Consider the following 22,365-nt stretch of genomic DNA (forward strand, 5'->3'; position numbering starts at 1 on the left):
TTGAAAACGGTTTGTTCTGATTCACGCTAATTTAGGACTGATTTTCTTTGGCAAGGTACTCCTGTCCGTCTTTTCTTACTCTATACAATCTATGGAGGGAGAGGACAGTAAGAACAGGAACCGATTACCTTCACTAGGCACAAAAGAATGCTGAGTTTTTGTTATCTGGACTTGAGAAGGACAGGTAAACAGTAAGGGCTATGAAATTTAGGCCTAATGTTGTGTTCTGACTATTTTATTAAAAGCTAAAGTAGCTGGGGTAGGATTCTGTTGTGCAAAAATTGACAAATTCAGCTTTCTAAGCACTTAAACTTACCTTTTCCTGTGCCACTGGATTCACTGTAGAAATATATGAAATGTGTAGAACTGGTTAGCAACAAAATTGAACTCTAGTTGAATTCTACTGCCTAAACATAGTAGGTAAAAGAAAAAAAAAAAGGATTTTTTTAATCATCCTATCAGTATTTTTAGTCCTCTATGAAATACGGAGAAAAGGGTCTAATTTTTAAAAAGATACATCATGAAGCTGTTAGTATTCGTGTGTTATTTATTGATTTCTCTATGTGCACCTCAAAGTGTTTGAGCAAAGAGGTCAAGTGTAGGAGCTGCCTTAACGGATGAAGAAATTGAGACAGAGTGGAAGTCTCTGCCCAGGACCAACCAACCACTGAAGTCAGTAAAAGCTTGGAAATGAACAGGAATTTTATAACATGGGTTAAAATGCCTTATTTATACCTTTTGTATACCATTTTTTTACATACCAGTTTCTCTTTAGTATCTGGACCTCTTAATTTTTCAGAAGTGCCTCTCAGAAACAAGCAAAAAGCCAAAGGAAGAGCTTTTATGATTTTCTTTTATTATAATAATTTCTGCTGGGCCCAGAGATTTCTGGTACCAGTGTATGCCTTGGCGGTTTGTTTGTTTTTTTCCCACACTGCTTGTTAACATCTTAATAGACACAGCAGACAAGTAAGTGTAGAAAACCAAGCCTGCACAACAGAAACAGTCGTTACTTGAGATTGGTACAAAAACACAGACAGGAAAACGATTTTACTGTGCAGATGTGTGTTTGTTTTTTTTTTCAGTTTGCTCTGTGGCACATAAGGTACTTAAAAAGAAACGACAAACCACCCCTTGATTTAGTCTCGTAAAACAAACTGATTCAAAAGCCCCACCTAAACATGGTTTTTTTTGCTGCGTTAATTTGTGAAGAATGCTTACCTGTGAGATGGGTTCTGCCCAGCTTGTGCTGGTTGAAATAACACATTTTTAAAACAACCGAAAAGTCAGCTTGAGAGAAGCTCATTTTTGGAGAGATATTTTAAACAAAGTTAAATCTGATTCATAAAAACTTGATCTTTCAATATGATGCAGAAAAGCGTAGTCTTTATAGTCTGTTAGGAACAACTTGTTTTTAAAATGACGCTTGATTTTTCCTTTCTGTAGTGTCTTCTTTGACTTTGTGCTCTTTATGAGACTCTGGACCAACTGTACCTATTTCATTCCCTTCCACATGTTGTTTCTCATTTCTGTAACTAATTTGCAGTCATGAGACTCAAAAACATTAGTTTAGCTTTGTATTTAATATGTTGATGACAGCAATCCATGGGTCAACAGAGCCAGGAATTTTTACTGTAAGAGAATTTGAAATCATGAGGGGAGACTACAGTTCAGAAACAAGTTGGCAATATTGAAATTGAGCTTTTTTTTTTAAAACAGTTCGCAGTTATGCACAAGTATTTTAGAGACAGGGTTCTGATTACTGTAAAGTTGCAGTGTTATCGTGTTTATATAAAGAGAAGAAACTGCTGGGAGGTTTTCTCCATATCAATCAGTAACTAATGCACTGTTGCAGAAGTTTGAAATAAAACAAGTTTGACATTGCTCGTGTAGTAGTTGTTGTTTTCCAAAGAAATGGGTTCAGGAGTCCAACACAAAAACAATATTGCTGTCAATAACAGGAGATGGATAAAGCATACAATGTGCTCTGTGCTGCCAGCAAAACAAATTAGATCCTTTTCACGGAAACATCTTTCTGTCCTGATTATTGTAATCTGATTGACCTACAAGTGGGACATAAGTATGCAAAACTTTTGCATCTGCGAGTCAATCATAGTGGCTTTTAATCCAATATATCCAGCAAAGAGGAGAAAGAAAAGAATTCCTTGATGTGGCTGTCTGTTAATACGCCTTCCTCCTTATGGCTCATTAATTCACACAGTGCATTTTGAGGCTGGCTATGCAGGCAGGCAGTTGCTCTGAATGCCTCTCTTTCTTTCCTGATCAGCTTGATTTTCATGAGTATTGACTTGCACGAAGGACAGGGCACATCTGAATTGATCAGAAAAATGGCACTAATTCCAAAGGGGACAAATTAAGCTTGGGCAAGGCACTAAATGAACTCAAATTACTCCTAGGATTAGGTAAAAGCTGACCATATTTCTAGTATCACACCAGTCTTCTCAGATAACACCAGATCTAATAAAATGTTTTAATGTGCTGTTTGTAGTGAAACTGAGGAGTAAGTCTCTGTAAACACTGAAGTGCAAAAGCACGTTGCTGTTCCCAAAGCTGCCATGTTCACGGGCAGTGGAGTTATGTTTTATTTTGCCATGGCAAAAAGCAGCTCTTATTAATCATAATGAGTAATTATGGATTTCTAGGGGATTAAAAGTGTGAGGCACCCCAAACCTTCCATGGACTTTCTCTTGTATTTTACGTAAGTTGTGCATGTTTGTTGGATCTGCTGATGGGCGCGGGCAAACGCGGTGCTGCAAACGCCATCAACGCCGCTAATGAAATCCACGCTTGCTGAAAACAAGAAAAATAAGAACTTCACACTTCGGCACACTCCCAAAGTGGCAAGGCGACGTCGGAGCGAAGCCCAGCAGCCTCCCCGCACCCCCCTGCCCTACACACGGCCTGGGAACCGCCTCAGGCCCTGAGGGGAGGCGATTTTGTGTCCCGCTGCCCCGGGGCAGGAGGTGCCCGTGGCAGCCTGGCGGTGAGCATCCCTCCCTCCATCCCTCCCTCCCTCCCTCGGGCAGGCTGCCATGACAAAGGGGCCGCCGCCTTGCTCTAACCTCGCTGCCTAAACTGCGCCCGGCCCCGCATCGCCTCAGGGGCGGCGTGAGGCGAGGGGGGTGGGGGGCTCGGGGCCGGGCCCTGAGGGGATTTCGGGCTCCGTGGGCCCGTTTGTGAGGCGATGAAGGGGCTCGGGGCCGGGCCCTGAGGTGAAAAGGGGTCTCGGAGCCGGTCCTGAGGCGACGGGGGGTCCCGGGGCCCGGCCCCGTGGCGCTGAGGGGCGGCGCGGCGCCTCCCCGCGTTTTCCCTCCAAAACCACCCCCCCCTCCCCTCCCCGCGCGGCGAATCTGCCGATCCCACCCCGCCGCGAAAAAAAAATAAATTATATATATATATAAATATATATAAATAGAATAAAAGAAAATAAAAATCGGGACGGGTTACTTGCGGCGGAGGAGAGGCGGGGCGGTGAGGAGGAGGAGCGGGGGAAACGCGAGGAGGCGGAGCGGCGGAGCCGGTGTCGAATCTGCCGGCGGTCCCGCCGCGCGGCTCACAGCAGCTTGAGCGTGTGGGGCGTCCTCGCCCCCCTCCCCGCGGCGACCGGAGGGGCGGGGCCTCCGGGCCGTGATGGTTCGAACTGACCAATAGCGAGCGGCGGGGCCGCGCGGGCGGCCAATGAGCGGCGGAGGAGGCGGTGCCAGCGGGGTAGGCTGAGCCGCCCCCCCCCCCCCCGCTCGCATCCTCTCGGCGGTGCGAACGCGACCATTTTGCGGGGGGGAGCGGCGAGCGGCGGCGGGGCCGGGCCGGGCGGCGGCGGGGAGCGGGGCGGGGGCGCGCGGCCCACGCACGGCGGCGGCTCCGGCGGCTCCCCCCTGAGGGGGCTGAGAGAGAGGCGGCGGCGGCGGCTCCGGCACCGTTGGGCCTGAGGCGCTGGGCCCGGGGCTCCCGCTTCAGGGAGGGAGGGGACGGGCGTACGCGGAGCCCGCAGGCAGCGAGCGGCGGCCGCTTGGGTGATTTTATTTTTTTATTTTTTTAATTATTATTAGTTTTTCTGGTTTATTTTTATTTTTTTTTTCATTTTTTAATTTTTTTGCCCTTCGGCTGAGGGCGACGTCCCCCGGGCCGGGCCCGAAGCGCCGGGGAAAATGTCGAGGCCTGTCAGGTGAGTCCTTGGCGGCGCGGAGGCCCCGCTCCCGCCTCCCTCCTCCTCCTCCTCCTCCTCCTCCTCCTCCTCCTCCCGCCGCCGCCCTCCGGGGCCCGGCCCCCCCCCTCCCCGTTTCTCCCTCATTCCCCCCCCCTCAGCCCCACGCCTCGCCTCAGGCCCGGCCCGGCCCCGCCGCAGCCTCAGGACGGCGAGACCGGGAGGCTGCAGCCTGGGCTGAGAGGGAGGCCGACCTCCCCCCCCCCCCTACCCCTTTTCATCTCCTATTTTTATTTATTTTTAACTTTATCGGCAATTATCGCTCGGTGGCGCGGGCGAGGGGCGCTGCTGACGGTGGTGGTGGGGGGAGGTTGTGGAAAGGGGAGGCCCGCGGCGGGCGGCGTCCCACATTTTGCGGTTGGGGGGGTTAAAAAGGGAAAAATAAATAAATAAATAAATAAAAAAAAAGGATTTCTCGCCGTGACCCACTTGGGGCCGGCGCCATTTCGGAGCCGCGGGGCTCGGCGGAGGCAGCGGGCCGGGGGCTGCGGGCAGGGGGAGCGGGGCTGTGCGGGCCGCCTGGACCACGCTGAGGGGAGGAGCCGCGGCGGCCACCGCCTCCTCTCCTCCTCCTCCTCCTCCTCCTCCTGCTGCTGCTGCTGTCCTCCGCTCCCTCTCCTCCTCTTCTCCTGCTTCTCCTCCTCCTCCTCGGGCTGTCCCCCAGCCCCACCGCCCGCTGGGGGGCTGTGGGAGGAGGAGGAGGAAGAGGAGGAGGAGGAAGGAGGCGGCAGCTCCGTGCCTGGAATTTGGGGCTGGATAGCAGCGGCGGCGTGCAGAAGTTGCTGTGCCCCGAGCCCGGAGTGTGTTTGGCTTTGCTTAGCCCCGGGGAGAGCCCCGAGAGCCAGCTCGGGGTTTAAATGCTCTTTGCAGAAGAGGTAAGGTGTGTCATAATGTGGGCTCTGTTCACTTGTTGCAGTCCTAAGGCTTATGTTATACTTGGAGCCTCTTACCTATTTAAACGTACACGTGTATCGGTGGTAACTTTGGATTTAAGTCATACCTCTAATATGTAAGAGTTAAAATGGAGATTTAGGGCTGCTTCACACAATCAGGAGGTTTGGCACGCTGATTAGTGGAACAGTTGTTTTTCTATAGCTTTTTTTTTTTTTTCTTTTAACCAGTAGTGTATTCCTGCATGCAAAAGTAAGGGCGGATAAAGCTCCGAGTTCCCCTCCTAGGGAATTACCTCGGGTCTAAAAGGTGATGAACAGCACCGTGCATACCGTGCTCTGAAGCATCAGTTTTTGGCCTTTTGTAAGCCAGGACGTTGGACTAGATGGACTAGTGGTCTGATGTTGAATGGCAGTGCCTGTGTCCTGAAATGCAGCGGTGATGTGACTTTGCTGCTCACTGTGACACTTCAGTGTACGGTCTGCTGGTGATTTACTTGCCAGCACTGGAGCCTTGCTACAGGTAAGGAGAGCATTGTGTCTTTAAAGGCATAGTTTGTAAGGTTTCTGCTGTCGCATACCTTTGTGAGCAATCTTTTCTAAACTAAAGAAATCCGTAAAATCCTGCAGTGTTGTGAAAGACCTGGCTTGTCTGACTCGCAGTTGACAGGTGCTGGCATACAGCAGAACTCCATGCCAAAGTCCAGTGTGTGCTTGTAGTAGCACAATACCTGCTGGCACGTGCCAGCAATAGTTGGAGCAATCCACTATCTAGCTGGATTTAGTAGCTTTCAGGGGAAAAATGTAAATCTTCAGAAGCTACTGCGCTGGGAGAAGTAGAGAACTTCTAGCAGAGAACTGGAGAACTCGTCAGAGATGAAAATCCAGAACTTTTAAAATTATGCAACAACTTTTTTTTCCTGATTATCTTGTTGATAATAAGGGTGTCTGGTGAGAAGTTCTCTATCAGAATCAGATTTGGTGGTCTCTTGAATTAATTTAATATGTCTGCTAGTTTCTAGTGAATATATACACAGCTAAAACAAAGGGCTTTGACAGATACCCCCAGTTTCTGCTCATCAGTAGAAGACTGTCTTAAGACTGAGTCTGGTTGTTGAATTCAGTTTCTTGTAATTAAGTAGCAACGAAACCCACGTATTTACAGGTTTATTGTTCGTGTTAATTCAGAACCAAATACTTTTTATGCAATTAGGCTACTGTTGGGTGGATAATGATGGTATCTGCACTATTGTTAGAAAATGGCAAGTAGTGAAAAGGAAAGGAACTTCCTACAGCTACTGAACTTCTGCACCATGTGGCTAACTTCTGAAATGCTGCCATGAGCATTTAGAGCTGCTGGCTACGTTACTATGTCCTTATCTATTTCTGAATACAAGTAAGATAATGTCAAGCCCTCATTTTTATACACAGCAACAATTAATGTATTTTAATTGATAATTTTGACTGAATTTGGGGGGGTTCCCGTTTGCTGCTCCGTACTGGTCACTTTCGCTTGCTGGTGCTCCTCTCTCAAAATGAAACTGGGCAAGTATTGAAATCAGAGAGGTTTTCTGTTTGTCTGAAGATTGAAGCCAGTTAAGAACAGATATCTGTCTGTATTTCGAGGCCATATAGCTTTATGTGTTTAGCTCTTCATTAGTAACTTCCAGTATTGCATTGGCACTACAGTGGAAGGGTGGCTCTTTGAAACTTTAGTTGCAGTGGGGGAAAAAAAAAAATCTATTAAATATAACTTGCTTTATTGCCACTGTTGTACCTGGGCAACATAAAATGTAAATGGTAAGATTCTGGATAACTTCCGTGGGTTAGCAGGAAAGGAAAATTTCCTTGAGATGGCATTTGACTTGAGTAATGATGCCTGGTAATGTCCAGGGATGAGCAAAATTCTTTGCAGATAAGTAAAAAGGCATGGGCCTTGCTCTGGGAACTTTCAGTCTAAAGAGAAACAAAGAGCAAGGGAAAAGTATGACAAAAATCAGTTTTTCAGGAGCAGTGCAGGTTGCAGAATTGGCTTTTTTCTTTTTTTTCTTTTGTTTTTTTCCCCTTTGCATCAGAATAGTTCTATATTGTATTTTAAAATCTCCTCATTTGTAGTTAGGTTCAGATGGAGGATGGGCGCAAAGCTGCTAAAACTGTTGCTGCATAAATCATTTAATTGTTTTACGGAGTTTCAAGTCATGTGTATCCCTAAAAATTCTGCAGATACCATGAGCAGTGCCTAGTCTTACAGACGTTTGGAGTTACACCAAGTCCAGACCCAAACAATGACCTCTGTAATTGGGAACCTCTAGTCGGTGAGTCCTGTCTGAGTACAGTTGTGCCAATTTTTCAATAGACTAACACCATAGCGACGTGCTTCAGGTACATAACTGTCACTAGGCTTTGATGTTTCAACTTCTGATACGTAATTATAAGTTAATGTCTGTTTATTTAAGGCCTGAGTCTAGCACCGCCTATTTGTTTTGCACAACTTTGAAAACACCTAGAAGAAATACTTCCTATCTCTCTTTTTCTTATCTGTATAAGAAGGCAGCAGAGCAGTGCTTTTAACAGCAGTATTTATTGGTAGCCTGTTGCTGGTTGAGCAGGACAGCTTTACCCAGGAATGAGGACTAGAAAGTGAAACTGTGTCTGTGCCAGGCCCTGGGCCAGAGGGAAGGTCAACAGCTCCTTCCACAAATGCTTGGTTGGAGAGTTACATGCTGGAGTTTAAAACAACAAAAACTTCAGCAACCGTTTAATCTCTTGTTCATTCTACTTCTCAAATTGTGTAAGAGAACAGATTATTTCTGCTGATAATCACTTGACCTGAGCACTCTTCTGCACTGCATGGTGAGCTCAGTCAGTTGCTTTTTTGAATACTCCTCTAAGCTTTGCTTAGGATGTGTATGTAATTTTTTAAACTTGGACTTTAAACTGTGGGGTTTACTGCCTGTGGAAATACACAGGGATCTAAACATTCCCTTTTATTTCTTTTTTTAAAGCTTTCTAACTGATTATTACTTTATATTCTGATACGTTAACTCGGAAACATGGTTTGAGGGACCTTGTTAGCCGAAGATGAGATGCTATACAATCCTTAACCGCTTGTGGAGGTATTTAGCAAGCCTTTTGAGTGATGATATTGCTTTTCATCATTTTAAAATTGATTTCACTCTGATAAGCATCAAGTATGAGTTGTAAGAACTACTGTGCTCTTCTGAGTTCTTATTAAATTACTTGAGTGTTACTTGAGTTAACCAAGTGCTTCCAGTGTAACATGTCAGTGGGTTTCTGGATGAGTTACTCGTTATGTCAGAAATACAGAGCTGTCAGCTGGTACCAAAACGTAAGCTCTCAGGACTTCTCTCTGTACCTTTCCTCCCCCAATCTCCCTTGCATGCACACTTCACGTGTTAAGCTGAATTAGCAAGTGAGTTATTTTACAATTTCAATGTGTTTTAAACCAGATTGAACAATATCCATCCCAGATGTCTACTAGACTGTCTTTTTATGCTCAGTCTAACTGAATTTTGCTGTTTATTTTTGTCTAGTTGCTTGTCTTAACATATTTTAGTGTCTGCTAGGGGCAAAGAGATGCTCCTCACTGAAAAAACAGCAAGTGTTCTGTTTTTTTTTTCCCCTTGGATCTCAACTCTGGTGAACTTACCTGTCTTTATTGCTTGGGTTTAATGAAGGAGGCAGTCTTTGTATGCTTGTAGCCATTAAGCATTGCACAACAGTGCTGTTCACAGTTAGAAATGAAAGGAGATCTAAATGGGGTGAATGCTGAGCAGAGTGAGAAGAATGGCAGATGGAAGAGCAGTTCTTGTTTCATGGTTCTGCTCTTGTGAGCTTCTCTGGCTCTGGTGGGAAGACGTAGAGATTTCTATGTTCAGTAATATCAGTGTAGGCATTTCTTTCACCCTACTCTGTCCTGCAAGTGATTTCTCTCTATGGTACTGCTCCTCTAGGCCAGGCAATGAGAGCGTAGCAGAACCTGCTCTCCAGATGAAAACAGATAAGGTACAGTGCTAAGAAAGAGGAAGAACAGATTTTTTTTTTTTTTTTTTTGTTTTATCTGACTGCGTCACACTTCTAGTATTTGATTTAATATGGGCCTTTAACAGAAATGAGGAAGATGAAGCTGTTTATGACCAATGTACTGCACGGTGGCAATATTGCAATTCCCATTTTGCTTGATAGTGATGTCTGAAACACTGAAAGACAGATGCTTACCAAAATAAACCGAATTTTCTGTTAGTTTTCCACCTGCAGGCAGGAGATGGTCTTCAGGACACCTTCCTTTTGGAAAGGAGGCTGAGTGTGAGGCCTCACCTAGGTGGTACACCATGGTGAGCCTTTTGGAGTCGGTGTAGTACTGAACTGGGGCCGCTGGTGAGCGGGCAGTGCTCTGTAACACGGTGCTGTTGTACTTTGTTCTGCTCACATTTACCCTGGAGCTTGGATGGGATTCAACGTGTGGAAGTTGAATGCCTGGTCTTGCCTTCTTTTGTTAGCTGTGTTTTTTTATTGTTGTTTGGAGCTGAAGAGGCTTTATATAGGCTTGAAATAAAGTAATTATGCAGCTTCCTCTTCTGAAGGCTGCTGCTGTAAGCCATAAATAGAGGTACTTGTACAGGAGGGAGGCTTCTAATTGGTTTCTAATTGATCAACAGCCAGCACACAACAATGGCTGTTGCGTATCATTCAGCTGGGCAGTCTTAGCAGCAGCGGGTGATGTTAATCCCAAAATGCAGTGCAGTTCTGCAAAGTGCACATGGAATTCAGCAGGCTTGTTTAGAAGGGAAGGGTGTCGTGGTTCGTGTGTTGGCTTGCAGCGATCCTTGAGTCTGCGCTGAGGGGCAGGTCGCTTCACCTCACACTTGCCCAACTTTTTCTGTGTGTAAAAGTGAGTTCACGAGATGGTGACTGCAGAACTTAGTTCTTCACTGGGCTGAGGTCAAAGGGATTGTTTTCAAAAAAAAAAAAAAAAAAAAAAGAGCAAAAGCGGAGACAGGGGAAGGAGGGCTAAATCTCTGTCTTCAGCTGCTCTTCCTCCTTCTGCACATCCTCCAGAAGAGGAGGGTGTTTGGAATCTGCCCCTGACCCACGCATTGCCAGCTGGAACTGCAGTGTAGTGCTGAGCAGCTGGACCACGGGGCAGTTAAAACTTGTCAGTAAAGCAAAGGGTGCTGAAAAACTAGCCAACAACTACAGAAACCTAAAATACTAAGTGCAAGTAAGTTTGTTGGTGAGTGAGGCTTTGCTTTCAGTAATAGCTGCTTATGTAGTTGCCTGATTTTGTCTATCATTGGCCGTTGCATTTACCCTATTAAGGGCACCTGGTTACCTGGGGGACTGGCAGCTTGGTTAGGGAGCAGCAAAGCTGCTGATGCAGTAACAGAAGTGTGGGTCTGTGCACAGCTTTGAAACGGTGTGAGGGGGATCTCTGTCTTAAGAAAGTTGAGGCCGATGCATTCTTTAAATGCATCTTTAATCTTTGGGTGCTGCTTTTTTAAAATGCTTTTTAATCTTTGGAAATAGCTTTTAAAGTGTGTTTTCTCTGTAGTTGGAACAATGATACATGTGTAGTTTTAGTAATGAAAGAATCACATAACTTGTCACTGCAGTCATGAGCTGTAAGAGTGCTGCTTATCAACAATCACCTTTCACTTCTTAGACTATAATTCAGTCTGCTATGATAGGTCCCTAGGAAAATGCTCGGATATACTGTGTTTTCTTTTGAGACTTCAGAGGTGTAGATGGCTTACGTAAATAAGTCTTCTTGGGATGTGTTTGGGCTACAAATCCTGCACTGGAAACAAGAATGTGGTACTTTCTTCTTACTTTAAGAAAGCTTTTGTACCTTAGAGTATGAATTGCTGATTTATTTATTCCCTTCATTTTAACAGGAACAGGAAGGTGGTCGATTACTCCCAGTTTCAGGAATCAGATGATGCTGGTAAGTGACTTTGTTCTTAACAATATAATATCCTTGGGCTACAGCTGTTCATTTTTGGCTTTGCATATTAATTGTGTTGCTTCTAGTCACATCTTTAACCTAAATTCTAAGGAGTTTCTGCTCTTCAGTCTCTGAACTGTTAATGAACATTTGAAAATATAATGATTCTCGTATGTTTTGTATTAAACAAACAATGGTGATACAAATCTTATTATTTAATGCTTGCATTGTTGTAGTGCCTTTAGGCTGTTGGCAGCAACTGTATTCTTCCTTGGTCTATGTTATGTTCTGTGGCAAAATCCCCCTGATGCCACTTCTTTTTTTTTTTTCTAAAGTAAAATATGTTTTCAGTTTATTTAGTGGACTTTAGTTAATTCCATAATGTCAGGCATTTTTGTGAATTGCACCAAAAAAAAATAATCTTTGTATATTCTGTTTTGCGTGAATTAATGAAATATTTCTGGAAGCCATATGGAATATGTTTTATGTTCTTAGAAAATAGACATACTGCTACTGTTTCCTAAGGGAGATTACATTGATAATTAATGGAAACAAATATGCATAGCTCTTAATTGCAGTCCTGTTACTTGTATTGTGTAATAGTTGTAAAAACTTACACCGTAAATTGCTCTGTGATGATATACTGTTCCCATCAGAGGACAGTAAATAAACTTCTTGTTGTTAAAAGCATAGAGAGATACGTACGAATGTCAATTGTGAATAGGTTTTCTTAATAACTTTGTATTTCTAACTAGCTGTAAAATTAAGATACTGTCTCTTGTGAGGCATTTTGGTACGTTTCAGACTTGATTGCACTCAGCATTTTTATTATGCTGCTGCTGGAAGAAAAGGTAAATCACTAGTTTAAGACAGGACTTTTTGTAAAGTTTTCTTTTAAGATCTGTGATTATTTTTTTTAAGGGCTACTTTTTGATATGCCTGAAACGGTCCATTTAAAATATAACGGAAGAAGTCATTTTGCTGTGGAGCTGAGTCAATTTGCTGGGAGCTAAGGGTTTGATTCAAAACCATTTTCTGCTGTCCTATCCAGATGAAGATTATGGAAGAGATTCAGGTCCCCCATCCAAGAAAATCCGTTCGTCTCCCCGGGAGGCTAAAAACAAGAGGCGATCTGGAAAGAATTCTCAGGAGGACAGGTAAAAGAATCACTTCATCTGTTAAGAACATGCCTGCAAACCTTGTCTTGCACGTGGGGAGCAGTATCTTCTGAGAGGAGTGATTGTAAGTGCAATTCAGAGCCTGCAGTGTAAGAGCTCTCAATCACAAAGCTTGCATAACCAGCTTGGACATTGAGGTGGTTCGTTCTTATTTGAGTTGGCAGGGAAATCATGTGTAAAGTACTTGTCACTACTGCTTTGGCATTAAAAAAAAAAAAATAAAGGCGCTTTCCACATCTAGGCAGTAGGAATGGCAAAGAGGAATGAGTTATAAAAATTGGTAACTGGTACAATTATCCAGGTAAGACAGTGGCTAGATGCATTTAATTTTCCATGTTTTTTTTTGGTATGCTCACAGCGTTCCTCTGGTTAAAGATTAAATGGGGTGAGTACAGTGGCAGCAGTAGTAGGGGCCATTTGTTAGTTTTGTGGTTCTTTGTTTTTCATTTCCTGTTTTGTCAAATTCAGAAACCATCTTGTTTTGATAACCGAGTTGCTCTGACAATGTCAAATGAGTGAATTGTAAGTGATGTCCTACTACAGGAAAGACTTTCACTATTAGAGTGAAGGCATCTAACATTTCCCAGTAACTATGATCAGCAAATGGTTGCCTTAAAGGTGATAAAAACAGGCCTATTAAATAAATTGACTGCTTTCATGACAGACATCAACATGGAGGGTCTGCCAGCTGGTTCTTACTGTACAAACCCAAGGTATTTCTTAACTGTCTTGGATCGTTTGGTGGAATGTAGAAAACTTGCCAGAGGGTATGCTTTGGAGGTTTCTCTCTGTCTTTTTCCTTATGCTCCTGTGCTGTAAGGTGAAAGCTGAATGAATGTTTGAATGGGTTCCTCACTGTTGTGAACTGAGAGGGACAGGCAATTTTCACCCCAGCTTTTAATTGCCCTGAAGATGTGAACATTGTTTTGTGTTTTTTTTTTTTTTTAATCTTGGAACTGTTTCCAGGAAGGAAAAGCCAAGCGATTGTTTCCTGTTGCCACTTCAAATGTGTGTTACACTGTTTTGACACAAATGATGGATAGAAATCTAATGCAAAACTGATGTTATGCAAGTACTTCTGACATCTACCTACATTTCTGGATAAATCTAGTTCATTCATTTCTTGACAGATTGGCACAGTTTGCTTAGGCCAGTGTATATTTCTGCTCGTGCAGCACTTACATGAATTCTAGAGGTCAGTCTGCCACAGAAGTGCTCGCAAATGCCTGTAATGCTAGAAATAAAAACTTTAGTAGGTGTGACATTGTATAAAGAATGAGCTAGGGAGCTCCCAAAGTAACTAAGTAGTTGACCATAATGTCCAAATAGCTTTGGGGATATTTGAGTAAGAACACTTCTGTTTGTATTACAAACATTGCAGAGAGCCTGAATGGAACACAAGTGTGCGTGTTTAAGTGATTTGAAATCCACGGTTCTCTCCATGAGACTGAAAATAAATGGGCCTATGGGGCCATAGTATAACATGTTATCTAAACTATTAGTATTCTTCAAAAATATCGTGTGTCAGCGCCAACTGCCAAACCTGAACGTAGCGAAGCCTTGGTCTGTTGTTTCCTGACCTTTGCCAGAATGTGCAGCTCAACCATTCCTGAAACATATGTTGTACATCAGCGGCCCTCGATACAGTATTCACCATTCCTGTTTAAAACACTTATTCTCTGACAGCGTGCTGCTTGGAAAACCACCTCTGGACAGTGGTAGTGACAAATGATGGGGATTTGAATTAGAACAGGAACATTAGTACTTCCTTGATAGTGGAAGCCTCTAATGAGGATTGAAACCACTAGAGGGGGTTGGGGAAAGTCTGTCAGAGATCAGATCATCTGAGAGCTCGCAGACCAACTATGTGCTAGGTAACTGGTTAGGCAGAAGGAAGAACTCCAAAGAAAACAATGAGATGAAGACAGGTGATGATTCTGTAAATCTATTCAGAATAAAACTTTACTCCATCTATAGACTGAGTCATGTATTAGCATATAAAACTTCAAAATCCTAATTATAAAATGGAAGATGTCTGAATTGTCGGTAGATTTTGGACCAAAATGCATGGTTCATCTCATTCTTATCTCCTGGTTGATTCCCTTGACTGCAGAAATTTATACATGATTAGGAATTTGAAATTTCTAACCGTGATAACTACATATGCTTCTGAGTAGTGCTAAAGTATAACATCGTAATGTCCAGGAAAAGTGCATATCCCTGGCCTAGAGATCAGTTTGCTCTCAAATTTCTATTTCCCATACAGGAAATGCCTGGTTAAAGTACCAATTAAAACCTCTCTTTCTTTCCTGTTCAGTGAGGATTCAGAAGAAAAAGATGTGAAGACCAAGAAAGATGATTCACACTCGGCAGGTAACTAACTGTGTTGCACTGGTAATGTTATCTTCAAAATAAAGACCAGTTTTTAAGGAAGTTATGGGGGTAGGATTTGACATAGGAAAGGAGTTCTTTGTTTAGGGAGGGCAGCACTCTTCTAGCCCACTCGTCTTAAGCTGGATGCTGCCTCTACTGATTGTTGCTTCCAGCTCTTGTTTGGGATAACAGATATGTTTTGTGTAATATGATGCTGCCATAAATTGTCTTCACGGGTAGATAGATGTAGGTTAATCTCCTCCCTGGGGTTCTCATCAATATTTCACAGAGTGATAGAAGAAACTTCATATTCTCTTTTTCCTTCCAGATGAAGACTTTGGCAGTGAAGATGACGACTTAGGAGCAGATGATGGCAAAGCTGACAGTGACTATGAGAGTTCTCAAAAAAGCAAAAAAGGAAAAAAGGCTAAACCAGACAAGAATAAGAGAGCCTCTAAATCCAGGAAAAGGCCTGCAGGTAAAGAAATGATTGCTATGATTATTTTAATATTTTGAGAAAGTCATTATGATAAGTGCAGTATTCAATAAAGTATTATTATTGATTGATGCATTCAATCCCTACGTTGTGTTGCAGCAGTTCTGCACTGTGTATGCATTCATTACACACTTTATAAAGTAGTATGAAGAGGGTAATAATTCATCATGTCTCTTAAATTTTAAGAGGGAGAAAGTAATTCTTCAGCTGTGGGCTTTCACAGTTCTTAGGTTCTTTAGTATTGTGGCTAAAAATACCAAGTTACAGATTGCACAGTAAGGAGCTACTGTGTTCTAGGCATGTAGTGATAGTTGTGCATTTTAAGCATAGTTTGTGATAGATCTGATTTAAATAATGTTTTGCTTCAGAGATACTTTAATGCTCTCCTTGGTGAGTAATGATATGGCTGTTAACATTGATGGCAGGCGAATAACGCCCTAGTAAAAAGGGTTGCTACTCTCTACAGTGGAAGATGCTGCACTGGGTCATTGTTGAATGACTCCAGAAACATACGTGATGACTTGAATGTGTTCTCCTCAGCTCAATTATTCACTGAGCACCTTGATTCGCTTTTTCATGAAGGACTTGACTTTTGTCTTGCTCACCCACTACCTGATGAAGACATATGGTGGCCTGTGTTTTGTGTCTTCGTTATAACATGGTGACTTTGTGCTGCAGAGGACAGTGAGGACGAGAAGGAAGACCACAAAAATGTGCGTCAGCAGAGACAGGCAGCATCTAAAGCAGCTTCCAAACAACGAGAGATGCTTATGGATGATGTGGGTAGTGAGGAAGAAGAACAAGAGGATGATGAGGCACAGTTCCAGGAGAGTGAGTAACTGGGATTGGACTGGCACATGTCATAAAAAGTTGAAGTCAGTGTGGCATGGGTATAGTACCAAACATAAGTTTATGGGTCGGGCCAAACAACAAAAGGAACACAGTTTGGTTTCTGACTTGACAATGAAAACACAACTTGTCCTGCTTGGTACTTCCTTGTTAATGAATATTTACCCAGCAGACCAAGTTTACATTTTTGACATCTAGAACTTTTGTTTTTAATTTGCAGCAGTATGTCTCACAATGCTCCCTTAGGGTTGCTTATTTCCTAATGTTTCTTGCTACCCCATCAGTTTTGAGGCATTGCTGCTACTTTTGGAAAGATGTCAAAGTACTTTATCCTTGATTGATCAACGTAGGCCAGTTTCTTTCATGAGAATAGATAAGTCTAGCATGTAATGAATTGCATTATGAATTGCACTATTTCAAGTTATTGAAACAGGATTTCAGAAAGGAGTGAGAGTACCATTGCATAAAGATCACTTAACTTCTCCCTGTCAGGAGATCCTTTTTACTTTGGAATGGGTTGCTTAGAGCATATTTTGAGGTCCTCAAAACACTTTCCTGCTTTGTTATAGTACTTTATCCCTACCAGTATGTCACGTTTCCTTAAGACAGCAGATAAGTGGAAGCTCATAAGGTCGCAGAGTCTTGGTCTTCTGACTGCTCTGTTTAACTGGCGTGTATATCAGCTGTTTGTTCTACTTCCTTTCCTTGACTTCCAAAGCTTAATTTTGTTCTTGTTTCAGAAGATTCAGGAAGCGATGAAGACTTCCTCATGGAAGATGATGATGATAGTGATTATGGCAGTTCGAAGAAGAAAAATAAAAAGGTCTCCAAGAAATCCAAGCCAGAGAGGAAAGAAAAGAAGATGCCTAAGCCCAGGCTAAAGGCTACAGGTGGGTCTAAGAAGAGCTGTGCAGTTTGCTTTAGAGACTAGTATTCATTTTTCTGCGGTAGAAGACTCTGGAAATTTTGGGCCGGTAGGCATTAACGCGTAATGTTGAAGGGCTAGGTCATGTAACTAGTAACTTACCATGATTTAAAGCAACACAAAGTGGCTTTAACTCTTGCTTAGTGAAGAGGTTGAGTTAGTATCTATGTCTCATTGGCAAAACCCGTGTAGATTACAAACTTCTATTGAGATGCTGCAGTCTGACTTTTTGTGCATTGTGGCCAAATAATATAATTGGCGGCTTTGACAGGGACTCCTGGTCTTTGCGATGTTTTCAGGGTGGAGGAAGGTGGAGAAATTAGAACCAAAGAAGAAACTTGATATGCTACCGCAGGAAGTTCAAAATCATAGGTAGCGGCATATGTACTAGTTTGACAAGAGGCTAGCTATGCTAGTTGATAACATCTTATCTAGTAATCAGTCAGGACTTGCAATTAGATGGTTCTAAAGTCCTGTTAGCTAACGGTTTTCATTCCCTTCAGTTTTGAATGGAATGTATAAAACACCTTGCGTGTGGTTTGGTCAAAGTAAAATGAAACCTGTTATTGCAATGTCTTCTAAATGCTGTTTGTGTGAAGCCATGTCACTTTCTTTTCTTGGTAGCCGATAATAACTTTTATAAGTGTTTTATTTTTTTTCAGTGACTCCCAGTCCAGTGAAAGGCAAAGGGAAGGCAGGCCGACCCACAGCTTCCAAGGCAACGAAAGAAAAGACCCCATCCCCCAAAGAAGAGGATGAAGAGCCTGAAAGTCCCCCAGAAAAGAAAAAATCAGCCAGCCCTCCACCAGAGAAGTCAGGGGATGAGGGATCTGAAGATGAAGCACCCTCTGGTGAAGATTAAATGGCAGTTGAGGAAATCTTTGTTTAAAAAAAAAAAAAAAAAGAAAAAAGAAAAAGGAAAGAAAACATACTTAGGGATAGAACACGGTTTTGGCTGTGGCTTGACTCATGGGCTTTGAATGCTGTCTTTACTTTCAGCTGTTTAATACAGTGTATCCTTTTTTTAATAAGAGGAAACCATTATACAGTAATATTTTGAAGTCACTGTTCTCTGTTGGCCATTCCGTTCTCCCTCCCCCCACCAAATCTGAAAGCCATTTGAGACAAATTAACAGACCATTTAAATATATATTTTTTTCAAGGGATACTGCAGTTGTGAAGCAATAAGGTTTGAGACTGATATGGGGAAACCATACTTACAAATCGTTAAGTAGAATAGATTTCCCAGTGCTGGTAAGAGTCCTTTCAAACTATTATTATGTATTTGAGTATGTGGTTTAAAAAAAAACAAACAACAAAAATCTATGCTTTAATAGTTTTGTTGATACGAGTACATTCTCTCAGAAAAAAATGTAGTTAATAGGAATTCCAGTTGAGGAAACATGGGGAGGAATCCTGTGTTTCTTGGAATCATGCAACTTTTTAATGGAAAACAATCAAGAGACTTATAGATGGTCCACTGTCCTTTATTTAGAAAAAGACCCTCAAGTTAGGATGCAAGATCTCTTTGTCTTTGCTGGATAGAATCCTATTCTGCTTTAGGCAAATTGCAGTTTGTTCTATATGATTTCACATACACAGCCTACAAGCTGCTCACATCCATAAATCCTGTTTTACTTCCAGGGTTGGCTGTAGATGGGCGGAATAGGGAAGAGAAATTGAAAACAATTTTTAAAGCTCTGGTTTCCATCTGGTATTGTGGAAGTTTTCTTTAAAGTTGTTCCAAGGAAAAAAAAATTATGGACAATATAAAACTAAATTCTTTAGCTTTTGGGGCAAGGGATGTCCTTTTTATAAATGTGAAGCAAAGGATTCCTGTAACACTCTGGTCAGTCTCGGATCCCATGAGTCACGCTGAAGTGCTTCTCTTCTCTCCCTCCATCTGTCCTCAGAAAGGCTATGTAGTCATGTCTCTCAGCCTCTCCAGCTGCAGTTTTGGACAGCAGAATTCCATCAATAGTGACACTACCCCAGTATCACTTCCATTTCTTCATCCCTCCATCTGGCAGCACGGGGGGCGCTTCACACTCATTCTGCTCCCGCATCGACATGTCTGCCTCTGTTGGTCATTCTGCTCCCTAAGCCTAAAAAGTACGGAGTAGGGAACAGTATTAAAGGATGAAGCTGGGAGGAAATGGGGTTGGAAGCAGTGTAGCAGGGCTATAGTTTTATAACAAAAGCAGGATGTCCCTCTAAATGCAAGAAACTTGAGATGTGTGTGGTGGCATTTTAATGTGTTTTTATCAAAGCAGCCATATCCTTTTTTTAAAAAAAAGTACAAAAATCTTGGTTTTCAAACCCTAATACGGAGGTTGCTGCCATGTTGGTAGAAATATTAAAAACTGGACCTGCCATTTTCCTTTTTTTTTTCTTAAACCCTTTGTGCTTTTTGTATGTTGCTCACCGTTATCTTATAGCTGACAAGTTTTGCATCTTTTTTTTTTTTTTTGTCACTGAATACATGTTTTGTAACCAGCCTCTTGAAGGTAACATAAGGCAGCTAATTAGTTGGATTTCTGGTGCACGTGCTACCAGATTTTTAATCCTGTTTGGATTTTAGAGAGCTTTTAGATATGACACACTAATATGACCAGGAAGGATACTTGGCTGAATGGCATAGGGAGCCTGAAGATGCTGAGCACAGTGTGGAGCCTAAACTCTGGAACGGAATATTAATATAACAGCCGAGCGATTGTCTTGTGTGATTCATAGCCATGGATTTTATGGAGGCTGGTAAAATTACTTTACCTTGGCTTATTAAAATTTAAGTTCTCTAACATTCTTTACTATAATGAAACTACTGTTGCCGTTACAATAAAGATGATCGGTGTTTCCATTGTAAATCTTTTTTTTAAGTGGTTTAACTTTGCAGAACAGCTTAAGGCTGGAGTCAAGTAACAGTCTTGAAAAAGAAGTGAATGTAACCTCCTCTCCCACGCCTCTTCCCACCTCTTAGGTTTCTGGGAGAGCAGAGTTTCTTGTATCCCCTGCGCTCCTGGTCCAGTGCTCCTCGGGTAATATGGGACAATAAATGGCCAAATTTTAAATAACATTTGGATTGATATTTTGGGGGTAGCATATACTTTCCGAGTGCGTTCCACATCGTTGTTCTCCTTCAGTCCAGACTGTTTTCAAGTTGTTATAGTCTACTGGGGGTATTAGTTTCTTTTTGGTATTAAAGTCTTCAAGAACTGCATAAATGCAGAATACCTCTAGTTGATCTGGTCAAACAGTTGTTTCTTTACATGTTAGACCAGATTTGTTCTGAGGAGTGTATTTTGTAAGTACCACTTAAAGACATGTTTGTTTGTTGTGTTTTTTGGGTGTTTTTTTCCCCTAACACAGTTAAGTTCAGGCTGTGAAAAATAAGTTTGTTTTCAGTTCAGGTTTTGGACTGTGGATTATTTTATGCCTGTCAATTTCGGCCCTTTATCCTGTAAATCTGTTCTGTTTTCTCATATATTCATCTCTAATGGCTGTTACAGGCTGCATGATGCTATCTTTGAGATTGTGTCACAACCCAAACACTATGTAAATCCTGTACTACTTCTGGGATTTTGTAACTTTTTCTATATCTTACTGTTTTGCTAGTTTGTGCAAACACTAAGCCCTAATGGTTTCTCGGTTAAAAATACCACAGTTTACATTTTTACAGATTGAAGATAATTGTGAAGGTTAATACATAACTTTTCTTTTTAGTACACATTTTTAAGCAGAGGCAGACTTGACATTTTTAAATGTCCTTTTTAATTCGTTTGTATTAAGCATTCTGATTTCTTGAAGGAAAGCTGTAAAAACGCCTTTCTCTAGGAGCATGAATAGATCTTCATGGAGCAGGAAGTTCCATTCACAGAAGAAGGCTTTGAAAAGATTGTCTTCTGTTACACAGCTGTAGTTTTTGGAGCCTTTGCAGAGAGGTAAACAGATTTATTCCAAAATACAGTTAATTTAGTGCCCTGCCCTGGTCTCACCCTTAAAATGGTAGTTCATTGCTAACTTCCATTATATATCCCTCTGTACATTCTGTTTCTGAATCCACATGACCACATTCTGTTTTATATTTGTATAATCATGCTGTCTTTGACTGGCCACAAGGCTTGATGAGGAAAGATTTGCAGTCTTGGATTTTCATACTAAAGATTACTTGCTTCAGTTCCTATTTGATCAGCATGAGAATGCCAAACGTGTCAAGCTAAATGGGTTTCAGAATGGATTCCGGGTGAGAGTAAGACTTAGAAATACGGCAGCCAAGGAACTTAAGGTTTTTGTTTTAACTTTATCAAAGCAAACGAGCGTGCGGGGAGAGAAGCAGTACACCTTAGCTGACTTCTGCTAGGGAATGTGACGAATGCCAGGTAATGGCTCTGAGCGTGCTCAGCTCCTGTGCCGCCACACGGATGGACTACCAGGGCAGTGGCAGAAGATGCACTTGAATATTTTTTTGTTTTTTTTTATTCACCCTCCACTGTTGATGGTCACAATGGTACAATAGACACTGAGGCACCCAGGTTAAGGAGGGAGGGAAGTGAACTGTAACATGCTGGAAGCTTTTGAGCTGTAGAAACTGGTGCTTTGCTTTATGTAATTTGTTTGTGAAGTGTTTATTTTTATAACAGATCATATTGTTGAACACATGGTTCTTAAACACGAACTGATCCATGAGTTTAAGTATTGAGAAGTGGATGTTCATCTGTTGGGGGAGGCAGGGTATGGAAAATGTAAGCAGATATATAAAGGGACACTGTCACAAAAATGTTGCTGGCATGTAGGGTGTGTTAGTTTGGGGGGGGGTTCCCTTCTATATGTGGAAATGATATATTCTATGTGTATATGATCAAATAGAAAATTTTCCCTGAACTTTGCATATTTTCCTATAGTTTTGGGAGTTTGAAATACAAAATCTGTGCATGAAACTGGGAGGCAAAATTAAACTATTCCATTCGTACTTCCAAGATGAATTCTTAAAAAGTACTGTGAGGAATCTAAGAGCTCTGAAAGATGACAGTGTCCTTTCAAGACTCCCCAGATCAAGTGTACCCTCGGTTTAGACTTCCCACGTCAGTAGGTGACTGGCATTTGAATGTCTTTTCATTGAACTCTTTCTATTAAAAACAAACCACAAATATTTCTAAGTCTAGTCAAGTTCTCACTACGTGCTGCCTCTGTGTATCGACCACTATTGGAAACAGCTCTGTAAACTGCCTGCCCCCTCAGCTGCAGTGAAGCGAACGGGTCCATCGGTCTGAGCATGCTCAGCGTGACTGCAAACACCATTGTGCATATGCTTTGTATATTGGGGCAAGGGTTTTTTATATATATATTTTGGGAGGGGGAGTGGGTGGGATGGAGAAATACTCAATCAGCTTAAGCCAGAGTAATGTGTGTAAAAGCCCCTGAAGTATTTTGTGTGTGAGTGCGCGAGTGTGAGTGCGCGCATGGGAGT

At 42.3% G+C, this 22,365-nt stretch overlaps 1 protein-coding gene across 2 annotated transcripts; it reads left to right on the plus strand.

The window, feature by feature from the left end:
* Positions 1-3,838: 3,838 nt before the first annotated feature.
* Positions 3,839-22,059, plus strand: NUCKS1 (nuclear casein kinase and cyclin dependent kinase substrate 1). Of its 2 annotated transcripts, none has more exons than XM_084301980.1 (8): positions 3,839-4,186; positions 11,031-11,080; positions 12,132-12,237; positions 14,576-14,631; positions 14,960-15,109; positions 15,806-15,958; positions 16,717-16,866; positions 17,564-22,059. In XM_084301980.1, the coding sequence occupies exons 1-8, from the start codon at positions 4,170-4,172 to the stop codon at positions 17,761-17,763; spliced, it is 882 nt and encodes a 293-aa protein (XP_084158106.1). In that variant the 5' UTR covers positions 3,839-4,169; the 3' UTR covers positions 17,764-22,059. The 2 variants fall into 2 exon arrangements, with proteins under 2 accessions (XP_084158106.1, XP_084158107.1); XM_084301981.1 differs by having other exon boundaries at positions 3,842-4,186; positions 16,720-16,866.
* The last annotated feature ends 306 nt before the right edge of the window (positions 22,060-22,365 follow it).

Source organism: Netta rufina (assembly GCF_964035555.1).
Source record: "Netta rufina genome assembly, chromosome: 26".
Taxonomy (NCBI): Eukaryota; Metazoa; Chordata; class Aves; order Anseriformes; family Anatidae; genus Netta; species Netta rufina.